The sequence below is a fragment of the Peromyscus maniculatus genome, chromosome 6 (genome assembly GCF_049852395.1).
Source record: "Peromyscus maniculatus bairdii isolate BWxNUB_F1_BW_parent chromosome 6, HU_Pman_BW_mat_3.1, whole genome shotgun sequence".
Taxonomy (NCBI): Eukaryota; Metazoa; Chordata; class Mammalia; order Rodentia; family Cricetidae; genus Peromyscus; species Peromyscus maniculatus.
Window position 1 is genome coordinate 110,967,537 of NC_134857.1, and position 13,377 is coordinate 110,980,913.

Sequence of the window (13,377 nt, forward strand, 5' to 3'; positions counted from 1 at the left end):
TGGCTCCCCTGTTCTCTTGTCCGTTTAGAGCAGCAGGCGCTCCTGCTTTCTGGAGAGAAGACGCTCAGCCACACCTTCAGGTGGAGGCCGCACTGATGAGAGCCTGTTCCCTCAGGAGCTTCTGCTTGCTTCTTCCTCCCCGCCCCCAACCAACCACACCTCCCCACTTCTTTCTTTTCTGTCCAAGTCGTTTAAAAAACAACAAAAGCCAAAGACACCCCCCCCCCAAAAAAAAGACCCAAATAATGGAACTAGAATCAGTGTGCGAGATTGCCTGGTACAGAACAGGAGGAGGCAGAGGGTCGCAGCTACCTAAGTGACATTTTCAGGGAGGGGCCCTTCTTCCTCCGGCAGCTACATCACGTAGTGCAATCATCTTGCAGTTAGTGGGCACCCCACTTCTCCATGGAAGGTTTTTCTGGCAGATCCTGGCACTGGAGAAGGGGGAGAAATATTAGAAAACTCTCTGCTGGGGACCCAGACAAGTAGTTCATAAATACTTGCAAAAAGGTATGCATGTAAAGTCTTCAAAATCCCATATAAACACCTTGCTTTCGAAGTAACAATTTTGTTACTTATTAGTTACCTTGCGTGTGTGTGTGTGTGTGTGTGTGTGTGTGTGTGTGTGTGTGTGTGCGCACGCGCGGTACTCAAAGATTGTCAGCCACAGTATGTTCTGTATCAGAAACTCCAGTCTCATAGATGGCAAGCAAGTTTCGACATGGTGTCTTGCTTCCCACTGGACGGAAGCTAACCAGTCAGAAGTGTGCTATGTGAGTAGTGGTAGCAGTGTTCTGGAGACGTGGGCATGTGTGAGTGTGAGGTGACAGGGACAGGCCTAATGTCTTGCCTGATGATATCACGTGACTCGGGTTCCAGACTTGATATAACAGAGCTAGGGGAGAGGCTGGGTGGGAAGGGGGTGTGCTCGTCCTAAAAGGCATCTGGAAATTATCACATTTTGCATCAATAAGTGCTCCTTGGGCTCAGTTACCAGTGTAAGCCCCAGATGAAGAAGGGCAAAGCGGAGTCTCGGCGTTCACCCGCGAGAGTTCTTTTTAATTTATATTGGCAAAAGGAACGAGTGGCTGATAGGTCTGAACTGAGTGCTTTGATGTGTTGCACGTGACACAGGACCACAGGGCAGAGAAACCCGAGTGTGAGTTCTGCTCCAGCCGCCAGACTCCGAGTGGGGTTTATGCAGCGGCAGGGCTGCTCCCCTTTAGAAGGGGAACGGAGTTGAAATGCTTACATTCAATGCATTGGTCAGAGTGTGAATCATGAGCTGGACTGCTGCGGCCTCACTTACCTTTCCTCTCTCCCCCCTTTCTTTTTGGTTTAGTGGCACGCCCTCTCCCGGGAAGAGCAGGCCAAATATTATGAATTAGCACGGAAAGAGAGACAGCTACATATGCAGCTTTATCCAGGCTGGTCAGCAAGAGACAATTATGTAAGCCCTTTGTCTGTCCCCGTGGCTTTCCGCCCCCCACCCCCACCCTGCCTTGCTCTCTCTCTGTCTCTCAAGGGGGATGTCTGGAGGATGCATGGTGTTGGCACTGTTTCTTGTTTTGGGAAATTAACGAACTGTGTAATAAAGATTTCATGAGTACGTTGGGTTCTGAAAACTTTAAGCTTTTCTTTTGTTCCTGTGAGTACTAATTTATTTGTAAAATAAAGCTCTTTTAAAGATCAAAACATAAAACCCCTTATCATCAAAATACCAGAAAGAGATGTAAAACAAACAAACAAAAAACCCTATAATTTCACCATGTAAAGGCAAGATTAGTGGTAACTATATTCCCTTCTGGTGTGTTTTCTGTGTGTCTTTAGTTTCACACATAGGTAAAATGTAAGTGTGTATATACGTATATTTTATGACATGTTCCCTGTTCTTATATAAAAATGCATCTTTCTTTTATGAAATCATGTTTATGTCCATATTCCATTAAGTAAGCGTCTCTGTTTCCTGGTTTTTCCTGATTTTATAATTTCTTTTCTTTCTTTCTTTCTTCCTTTTTTTCTCTCCTTTCTGAGTTACACAATCCACCCTGCTGTGGATATGTCCGGGAATAAGAGAGTGTTTTTTCCTGTGCACAGACCATTATTTTTGCAGGCTAGATTCATAGTGGCAGGGTTTTGAGAAAGAGGATATAAACATTTTAAAGTACTTGACGCATGTTGTCAGATTTCCTTCCAGGTGATGATTATTTTATAAATCTTACACCATATTTTAGTGACTGTTTTGACACAAGATTAGAACTATGTAATTTTTTTGAATCTCATATTAATGTACCCTGACATCTTCTATGTACTTGAGTAAAGACGGAGTAGGGATTGGCATGTTCTAGGTTTTTTTATTATATAAAATTATACCACAATCTATAATTTTATTGTCAAGAACTACCTCACTTACACTGCCAGCTCTTACTGCTGAAGAGTTTGGACATCTTACTGACGTTTCCTTGCTATAGTGAAGACTATTACATAGAAAGTATATTATGAATGATATATTTGAGATTTTGTCACTTTTATGTAAAGTAACAATTTTGATGGTTTAGATTCTTGAAATAAGAGAATATTTTGAACATCATTTTTAGCTCAGCTCAGACAGCTACAGCAGAACACCATAGCCTAGGTGGCTCATAAAAGCAAGAATATATTGCTCACTCCTCTGGAGGCTGAAATATCTGAGACCAAGGGCACCAGTAGGTTGGGTGTCTGAGGGCCACCCCCAAGCACTTGGCTGTGCCCTTTCCCCGAGGATTAGTCCTATTCTAATGTCTGGGCCCCAGTCAGCACCTCCCAAAGGCTCCACCTTCTTCCATCACATTCTCGGGGGCCAGGAGGTATTAAGATTTCAGTGCGGAAGTTGGAGGGAACACATAAGTGTATAACAGGAGACCAGCAGCAGGAATGCCCTTTAGGGCAGTCTTCATATAGAACTGTCTCTTCAACCACACATGGGAAGCCATGAATCGGTGTACAGTTTAATGATGATGGCCTTTGCTGTAGAAGCTCCAGTTCCCATAGAGACGGTGACAACCGAATGTGTCTAAAGTCACGTGTCCCATATTAGACATTGCAGCATTTGGAACATATGTATCTTTCTAAGAATGGGTTGAACCACCCCCCCCCATAATTTGCTTCACGACAATGCTGCTTTACTGTTCAGAATTCTGAGTGTAGACATCAGAAATAACTTTGACACAGGAAATAAGGGTCCTGTGGGCAACTGCTTGGAAGCAAGGGCACAGTCATCTCCCAAGTTGTTGTTTGGTTGTTTTAATAACTACCATCTGCTGACATGCTACTTTCCAATCCTTAACAACCGTCCAATGGCGTCAGCATCATTCCTCTGCTTCTCGGGGCTGCGAGGTCAGGGAGGTTTGGTAATTCGTCCACAGCAGCGGAGTAGGTGACTGAACTGCAATTTAAACCCACATCGGCTTGACCGGAGTTGCTGCATAGCTTCCCTCCTGAGGACGAGCTCCGTGCTCTGTTCCCTGAGCAGTAACTAGCATCTGCCTGTATGGAGCCTTTGCTGTGCCCTGTAAGGGGGAAGATAAGTTGCCACAAAGGGGCACATGCGTGTCTTCTCACCCTGTCCTGCATGCCCTTTGGCTGTGGCTTACCTGGGAGGGGACCAATGACCTTTACCCTCTGACCCCATTACAAGAGCTTTACCGAGCTGGAAGTTTGCACATACTGAGCATTGCTCGATGACTGTCTTGAAAAGCTTTCTCCTAGATAAGTTTTAGCATTTGGAAATAGGTAAAGAACATACACATGTGCTCCCCTTCTCCTCCGTCCTGATGTTTCCTCTGCTCCCCCTTCATGGGAAAAGAGAGTAGTTTTGAAGAAAGCTGCTGGGTTATGAGTTTGTCTTTAAAGATTTTACCCTCCATGACTGTTAAAGGAAATTGTTTTCATGTGCCTTGCTTGAATGAAGGGAAAACCCAGCTTCATTCACACTATTTGTTTAACAGTCCCATCAATGGCGAAGGCAAAGCAGAGGCGTGTGAGAGCACCCTCGCAAACAATACATTATAAATATATTTCACAGGAGTGTGTGTATATATATATTATATATGACATATACGATATATAACATATATGTAATATGCAGGAATATAACATCAGGAGCAGCCTGTACAGTGAGGATGCCTCCTGGTCCTCTTGAGATCATGAAACGTACATCTGGGTTTAGTGTAAAATGTTCCTCTCGGTGGCATCAGTGATTTTTACAATTGAACTACCACAATTGAACTTCCATAATTTGGGATAATAAATGAAGTTTTTGTAAATCAACAGCACATAGATTTTTCTCGAGTGAGGTTATCCTGCCTCCCAGAATCACATAGTCTGTAATTTTGACAAAAAGTATTTTATCGTGCATGAATTAGTTAATATGTCCAAACCGGCCCCTCTTTGCCTGCCACAAATTCTATGTAGGGTCTGTCACCTCACGCATTTACACCTACACTGCCACACAAGCGGTAGGTGCAGTGATGCTCAGAGCGTTACACATTGGCTGCCTGCCTGCAAGGCGGAGGGTGGGGAGAGGCTTAGGGCACCACCGGTGAAGAGATGAGCTGGGGCCCTGGGCTCGGGCTCGTGGGGGAATCTGCTCAGCAGAACAGCCCCGGCTCTGTCTCAGGAAGAGAGATGAGGCGTGGAACAGAGAAAGTTCTTGAAAGAGACGACGCTTGAGACCCACGCAGGTGGGGAGCAGGAGAGGAAAGTGCAGAAGGTTTCTAACACAGCCTCCCAGGAACACTCCAAAACTTGGAGAACTCTGTTGGAATGGAGGATGGTGGTAACCGCGGGAAGCACGCTCCCTTTCCCTGGGGCACTTCTGGTCACACCAAAGACGATGTTCTCTTTGGGCCGTTTTTCTGGGTACCTGATCCAGGCTTGCCCGCCTTAGTGTTTAGGGAGAGAGTTCCCGTCAACTTCATAAAACTTTAAGGCCTCACTCAGTGACTATGTGACAGGAAGAAGAACTTTGAGGTGCATAAGTACACGCATACTTTTAGAGAGTGACAAGACATGCTCAGCAGAATCCGACAGGCTTGTTTGGTTGCTGTTGCTCATGGCTGCCATCATTCCAGAGGTGCTGGCTATGGTGGAGGTACACTGGCCAGCTGAAAACACCTGCCGCAGGTTAGCCACCTATGAACCGTGTAAGCGGGCTGTGGCCGGGCCTTGTTGCCGCGGAAGTAGTTTCCAAGAGAAGTGAAAATTTTAAGCCAATGTGACCAAATTTTTTTAGTTTGTCATGGAGATGTGTTTGAAATGTACTTAAAATTGCTCCTGTATCGGAGTCACGTCTGTCTGGAGAAGCAGAGGCCTCGGTTCCCAGGTTCCACTTCTTCCTCTTCTACCCTTCCTCCCTGGTTACATCATGCTTCCGCTGCAGGGGTCTGGGCACTCAGTTGACACTGTGGACATAAACCATGCAGTGCACTTCACAGCAGGGTCACCGTGGGCACCCCCTGAGGTGCGTTCTGAGCACGGCAGTCAGGAAGAGGGGTACCCACAGAGGCAGGAAGGTAGGAATCACACGTATGCACACAGCCGGTGCGGGAAGTCAGTCCCTCTCTGTGTCTCCCTGGCTGGCCACCTTCTTTTGTACAGAGCACACCTGCATGCCTACCCTCCACTCTGTCCTGACATTGTGCCTCTGTCCTTCAGGGCAAGAAGAAGAAGAGGAAGAGAGAGAAGCTACAGGAATCGACTTCAGGTAGGTACCGCGGGGCTCTGTGTTGGCACGTCTGCTTCTGCCAGAATCCCTGTCAATAGTCCGCATCCTCCTAGACGCTGCCTCATTCTGTGATTGTCACCTGGGGTGCCCTCACTCCGCTTTCTCTCCTGAGCTTCCTTAACATTTCAGGAAGACTTTGAAATGTGAAGGTGCCTCTAAAAACTCCTTCCCCATCCCTGAACCCCGGAGTCCGAGTTAGGAGCTGTGGTTGAGTCCCTGCCCCGTTCTGTTGTCTGTGTCCTCTGCTTCCGCCTCCGCTCTGTCTGCGTGGTCCTTAAAGACAACCTTTTGTGATGACGTACGACATGCCACCTTGAGTTCCCTTGAGAGTCCTTCATGCCTCTTGAGATCTTAGTACCACACATCCCAGTGGCGGGGCTGGCGCTGATGCAGGAGTCAGTGAGGTCCCACCCGTGAGTTCCCTTGTCTTTCTGGGAGAAGGCCGCCACAGGGGCCGCACAAACAGAAAAGCTGCTAGGAGCGAGAACCATGAAAAGCAAAGCCAACAGACCCACGCGGTGTCGTAGCTACTACTACATATTTGGAATGTACAGAAACCTCTCCGTAAAAAAATTGTTAAAGACGCAATTTTCTGCAGGTACAGGTCCCCGAATGACAGCTGCCTACATCTGAAACATGGTAAGATCAACTCTCTGGCCCTCCCGCTGATCTAGCTCTAACAAGAGGCTCTTGCTTGTGGGTCTTCCCGCGCTCACCAGCTCCATCCAGCACTGTCCCCGAAAGAGGAAACCGTCCCCCAAACCAGTCTAGCGCTGTTGAAGCCCTCGGGGCTCTTACTCCAGCCCTGTGTTTGCGATAGAGTGTGCTTCTCCTCTCCCCGCCTACTTCTCTGTTCTTCCGCCCTCAACCTTTTCTTCTCGGCTGTTCCTTACTGACCAGCGGAAAATCTGCCCTGAAAAAAAAAAAAAAAAGTAGGCAGCAGCATGTCCCCCCTCCTCAGCCCGCAGGGATGGGTCTGAGGAACACCGCTGTAGCCCACTCAGCCCGGCTACATGGTAAAGACTTGCTTGAAATGACATGTGGACAGTGTGTTTCTAGTGAGGCAGAGTCATGGGCTTTATTTATTTATTTTTCTATTTTAAAATCGCCTGTGGGCACTTAAGTGATTGGTTGATGTCTTCTGTTGAGCGTTTTTCTCTGTTGGTGACCGCTGTTAGACGTCACCCTAGGACTTGTGAGTCAAGCTGAATTCACTTACCTTTGGGATAAGGCTTTGATTTCTAGCCACGTGACCCGGGGAAGCTGGGTCTTGAGTTTGAATTGACGGGGTGTGGCCCTTCCCCACAACGGGTGCCTTCGTTGCTTGCTTGGGTGTTCTTTCTCTAGAACCCATGCAGGTCGTCACCGGTCCGGTTGGGTTCCCTGAAGGTCCCCTTTACCGCCTTGCCTTTCAAGACTGCCCAGCCCCTTCCTTATTCTACTGCTGTGGTCCTAGCCTCTGGGGAGTTGTTGTGGCCGGAGACTTTCCTTCCACGGGTCGTCCGTATTGCCCAGAGGGATTTTCGGACACACAAGTGGGTGATGTCCCCTCTCTGCTCAAAACCAGCCAGCTCTTACTGCCTGAAGGATACGGTCCCGTCACCTGGTGGAGATCCGTCACTGCCCCACCCTGGTGCCCGAGCCTCAGGTCATTTGCTCACAGCGTCTCCTCACCTCCAGACTGGCCCATGTGAGACCCGTGCTCTAGCCAAACAGATCTAGCAGTTCCCCAAGCAGGCGGAGGGCACAGCCTATGCCGCCCCTGTGCTTGGAAAGCCTGCTCGCTCTGCTGGTGTCTAGGCCAATCTGGGCAGCAGTCCTTAGAGGAAGGAGCCTTGGCCTTCAGTGTGGATGCTCTTGACTAAGCCAGGTGACCTCATCCACGCTTCAGAATTTACTTTGGGTCCTGCACATTCAAGTGATGTTTTTCCCCTATGGAAATCTTCCCGTAGCGTCTCTGGCACCAGCTAGATTTAAATCTCCTGTCAGTCGGCCGCCTGGACTCTCCATAGCAGCTTCTTAGTCTTGTTTTCCTCGCCTCACAGTGGGAATGATGCCCACGTGTGTACGCGTGTAATGCACACCTTGTCTTGGGCACAGTAGGAATCAGAAGTCCCCCCCCCCAGCCCTGTCACTTCCTGTCCTGAGGAACTGTCTTGGTCTTCAAGTCTGACTCCCATCTGCTGTCACAGTTGTTCCGGCCTGAGCTAACCTCACCGATTTTAGCCATCTCTGAGTGGCTTCTCCCCCAGCTAAAGCCCATTTCTTCACATGGGGGACACTCCCATCATTTCCGAATGTAACGCCGTCACGGATGGTGGCTACGTACAATGAACTGAGTGACTGTCAATCAAGGTCTCCTGAGCCAGCCACCTCGATTTGTCCTTCAGTGCACAGGGACGATTCAGTCATAGTCTCAGCCCCAAGATACATGTGACTTCCTAGACGACAACCTCGAAAAAAGTATGCGTACACACTTTGTGTTACTTCTGTGTTTTGTCTTTTTAAGACAGGCCTCGTGTAGCCCAGGCAGACCTCCACCTCACTTATATAGCCAAGGCTGACCTTGAACTTTGACCCTCCAGCCTCCACCATCCGAGTGCTGGGGTTACAGGCATGCACCACCATGCCTGGTTTACCTAGCACTGGAGATCAAACCTGGAGCTCATGCATGCCAGGCAGGCACTCTGCCAACTGAGGTATCGCCAGCTCTGTCTTGTTTTATGAACGTAACCTTTTCATTGCTGATCTCTTAGGCATGGTTTGCCGCCCCTTCCATCTCCTGCCCTGGTGCAGAAAGCCCTTAGAAGCACAGGGTGCCGAGGGCTGGCACTCAGTGACGTACAAAATAGTACTTTTGCACCAACAATTTGAGGGCTGCCTACTTCATTCAAAATGCATTGCAGTACTTAAGAGCTGGAACTTGATTGACTTTCCTTTGTGATTAGTGCTCTTTTGATACAAACGCTAAAGCTGAGTCTATTTCTGTCTTAAAATGCACCTCCGATGCCTATTTCTTTAATGAGTCACAGCGACCCTCAGGCCTTCTCATCGCCTCTTTTTCTCTGAAGGTTAAGGGGTCCTTGTTGAATATACAAGAAAAGCAAGACAAAGCCTTGTCTCTGCTCCCCAATTCTCCTCAAGCCGCCCCCCCCCCCAATGCTGGATGAAGCCTGAGTTGTTGCATCCACTGTTTTAGTCCTTCTCACCCCCTGGACGGCTGTGTGGTCTTTGAAATCACACCTCCCACACCTCCGAGGTCTTGGTAGCCATGAGTAGAGAGCAGAAGGGGGCCCAGACTACCGTCCAGAATGAGTCCAATGAATTACGATCGCTGCATTCTCGATGTCCTCCATCCCTGCCTTTGCTGTAGGACTCCAGAAACTTCCCTGCACACGGTGACCGACTTGCTGGTCACCAATGCTTGGTGACTGAGACAGCTTTTGTAAGACCTGGAGATGCCGCATTGCAAGGGACAGCAAAGGTCCCCGCCATCGTGTGCCACCTGTGTGGTTCTGAGCGTGTTTGGCATCCCAGTCTAGCGGGGAAATATAATGATGTAAAGAGGATAAAGTGTTCTCGGCACTCAGGAGAACTCTCCTGGGGAGGTCATTGCTAGTCCCGAGATGTGGGAAGACCTTCCCTTCTGGAAGAGCTGCTCCAGAGAAATAAAAAGCCAGGGGCCGGGCTACCCAGCTCTCAGAACAGGTCCTGTGGGAGCTGTGTGGCATAGGATAGCCCCTCATAGTCTCTGGACTTCAGGCTGCAGCGAGAAGGGGGCCACTCCAAGCTGTGACTCCTTTATCTAACTTCTGGCCTTCACTGCCTCGTGGTGACGAGGGACTCAACAGGGACTCCTTGTACCCCTTCCCTACCTTGCCGTACCCAGAGGGTTTCTGTGTCACAGTTAAGTGCTCGTGTGACTTTGACAGTGACGTGTGCCCGTGCGGTTCTTGGCTTCCTGTGCAGATCACCTTCCAGGCGTCTTCCCCTTCCCAGAGTGGCTTTCTGGCCCCCCATGGTGCTGAGAAGTACTTCTGGTTATGTGGGTTTGGGTTCTCCCGTGGGGTGGGAAGGCCCTGGCTTGCCTGCGCTCACTTCGCCCCAGAAGCCAGCCCAGGAGAGATGAAGGGCCGCACTGGGACCAACTCTTTCTGTAGAGCAGCAACCGTTCTCAACCTGTGGGTCGCAACCCCTCTGACAAACCACTGTCTCCCAAAAGATTTGCGTTAGGATTCATATGGGTAGCAAAATGATAGTTATGAAGTAGCAACGAAATGGTTTCATGGGTAATGATCACCACAGCACGAGGAACTGGACTAAAGGGTCGCGGCATTAGAAAAGGTTCAGAACCGCTGCTCAGAGCGAAGTGAAATCCCACAGCCATTTTTCCTTTCTGAGAGAGCGATGCCAAGGACACTTCAGAGCTTGAAACCCAGGGCCTGCCGGGAAAGGGCAGAGACTCCACGCCAGGAGGCCTCCCTCCTCCAGTGCACTCAGGGAAGCTGCTTCTTCATCTCCTCAGCTCAGGACAGTTAACTGCACATGGCAGACCTGGTGCTGACACGCCAGCACGCGTACACACACACACACACACACACACACACACACACACACCTCGCTTAGTCACACACCACTCATCCCCGCCTCTCACCTCAGCCCCACTTCCTGGGGACCCCCCTTGTTTCCTAGTAGCCCCTCTGAATTTGCAGGATCTTCTTTCTTTTTCTTGGAAAAAAAATACTCTTTTTTTTTTTTTTTTTTTTTAAAGTTAACTCTTTGGGTTAGCATACAAAACAATGAATTTTGTTATGGAACTGTCTTTTAAAGTTGTCTTATTTTTATTGTCAAATTCGCTTACAAAGTATCAGGTTTCCCTGTGGAATTTTAACATTTCTTTCTGCTAGCTGGCCCTCCCCCATCGCCATCACGGATCGCCGTCACTGGCATTTACCAGCATTTCTACATACGGGTGTCATTACGCTTCGATCTGATCTGCCCCCCCCCCCCACTGCTCTCTCCCATGCCCCTTCCCCCTCCGCTGGTCCCCCCCCCCCGCCCCCGATAGTTTTCCTCTCCACTTTCATGCTATCTAAAATGTCTAGCTTCCACATTTGACAGAAAACACACTGGGTCATCTAGGTCTAGATTATTGCCCCTAACATCATCACCTCTGGTTTCTTCCATTTTCCTAATGACTTACTCTTACTCTTCATTTTCAAATGACTGAATTCGTTATTCTTTATAGCTAAATAGTACTCCACTGTGTCTGTCTGTCTACCACATTGTCTTTCTCGAATTCACTTGTTTCCAAACCCCTGGGCTGGTCCTGTAACTTGGCTGTTGTGAACAGATCCTCCGGAATCACGCGTGTGTGGGCATCTGCTGTGCGCTGACTGTGGATGTACACCCAGGAGCCAGGTTATACTGTAGGCCTACTTTGAATTTTTGGAGCAACCACCATATATTGATTTCCATGTGGTTATACTGACTTACATTTCCATCAGCGATATGCAAGAGTTCCTATCCCTCATGCTATGTTATGAGGAGTGTGTGTGCTTACCAGTAGCCATCCTGACTGGGGTGAGGCACACTCAGTAGAGTTGAAATTTGCATTTCCCTGATGGCTAAAGATGTTATTTTCTCCTTTTTTTTTTTCTTTTTTTTTTTTTTTTCTTTCTTTTTTTTTTTTTTTTGGTTTTTCGAGACAGGGTTTCTCTGCGTAGATTTGCGCCTTTCCTGGAACTCACTTTGGAGACCAGGCTGGCCTCGAACTCACAGAGATCCGCCTGCCTCTGCCTCCCGAGTGCTGGGATTAAAGGCGTGCACCACCACCGCCCGGCAGATGTTATTTTCTCAAAAGTATCTGTTTGGAGAACTTACCCATGTATGGTTGTATTACGTGTTTGTTTGTTTGTTGTTGTGGTTTTGGAGGGTTTTGTTTGCCTTCAAGTCACTTTAAAAATTGTTAACAGTGAGGAAGATTGTGTGCATGAGCGCAGCGTCTGTGGAGACCAAAAGGGGGCGCTGAGTCCCCTGGAGCCGGAGCTACAGGCGGTTGTGAGCCCCTGATGTGGGTGCCGGGCGCCGAACTCAGAGCCTCTCTAAAGCAGCACATGCCCTTGGCCTACTGTGCGCCTCTTCAGCCCCCAGAGGTCTTACTATGTTCTTAATATGTTGTGGGCGTCAGCCCGTCAGGTTGGTAGCTGGAAGGATTTTTCTCCTGTCCTGTAGGTTATCTATCTCCTTTGCTGAAGCTTTTTAATGCAGTGAAATTCCTTATATAATTCTTCTCATTCTGTGTATTACAGTCAGTGTCTTTGCCAATATCTTGAAGCGTTCTATGTTTTCCCTTAGCAGTTTCAAAGTTTCGGGTCTTACAGTAAGCTTTCCCATCCACACAGGGTCAGACACGGGGTCTAGTTTCAACCTTCCGGAGGTGGCTCGTCAGTTCCCCTCCCCCCCTCTTCAAGCACTTGTCATTTCTTAATACATATTTACGGACTCTTGGTCAGGAATCAGTTGTCTGTGGAGTCGTGGGTTCGTTTCTGTCCTCTCTCCGTTCCATCTGTCCACGCCGACACTAACTTTGTGGCATTAAAGACTATGAAATGAGAAAGCTCTTCCGAGCTCACACCCCTGACTCTGCAGCTCAAATGCTAAAAGGCGCTCATAACCCTTGCGTTTCCACTCCTCAAACTGCATGAATTATACTTTATGGTTCTATGCTTGGGGGCGGGTACCCCGGGTGGCGTCCTGAAGCCCCATGGGGAAGTTGAGGAGGAGGGACGTGAATCCGCCAAAGTGTGTGAAAATTCCATACGCAAGTTCACTCTGCAGTTATTGCTGACCTGCTCTCAGCGGCAGGACCCTTTGCTCCAGCCGGAAATAGGATCGGTAAAGCCGTTCCTGCGGGCTCCTCTGAGCAAGCCAGAGGCATCCTTTGCTGGTTTGGGACGAGCCTGTCGCTTGTTGGAGAGCTGAGAGCCCACGAACTTGGGAAGTGAAAGTGCACCCGCCCTCTCCTGTGTCCGCTGGAAGGCCAGTGCTGTGGACACAGTGGCCTGTTCACCCTGCAGATCCCCATGGGGGTGACTCCCGCAGGGTGAGAACTCCCGTGGGGAGGGGCTGCTTGTCAAATGGGATCCTTCCCCTTCCTGGAGGAGCTTTAGGCATAAGATGGGTAACTAAATTTTTTTCAATATGCTATTTATATTTATTTAAATACTTTTAGAGTTATATGTATACTTTATATGGAATTGAATATAAAATGTCAGGGATAAGAGAATTTTTTTCTTTCATTTTTCTTTATTAAGAAATTTTCTACTCCACATACTATCTACAGATCCCCCCTCCTCCCTCCTCCCACCTATAACTATAAAATTAATATGATTTGAGTTGAGCAGTGGTGGTGATTCCCTGTAATTCCAACACTCGGAAGGCAAAGGCATGCAGATCTCTGTGAGTTCGAAGCCAGCCTGGTCCACAAAGCAAGTTCCAGGACAGCCAGGGCTGTTGTACAGAGAGAACTTGTCTAAAAATATGTGTAATGTATATGATTTGTGTTGTAAGTTGCATAAATAAGTAAATCTGACTAAGAAAGAGGCAGTGTC

General features: G+C 48.4%; 1 protein-coding gene across 16 annotated transcripts in view; it reads left to right on the plus strand.

Moving 5' to 3' along the window:
* Positions 1 to 13,377, plus strand: part of Lef1 (lymphoid enhancer binding factor 1) — a 272,799-nt gene that overhangs the window by 88,726 nt on the left and 170,696 nt on the right. For 11 of the 16 annotated variants that reach the window (XM_006970372.4, XM_076574988.1, XM_076574987.1 and 8 more), the window contains 3 exons: positions 1,343 to 1,450; positions 5,695 to 5,743; positions 6,363 to 6,403. In XM_006970372.4, coding sequence (XP_006970434.1) covers positions 1,343 to 1,450; positions 5,695 to 5,743; positions 6,363 to 6,397 — 192 coding nt within the window. In that variant the 3' untranslated portion in view covers positions 6,398 to 6,403. The remainder of the gene's footprint in view (positions 1 to 1,342; positions 1,451 to 5,694; positions 5,744 to 6,362; positions 6,404 to 13,377) is intronic. The other 5 variants (XM_015992900.3, XM_076574986.1, XM_006970373.4 and 2 more) reach the window with 1 other exon arrangement.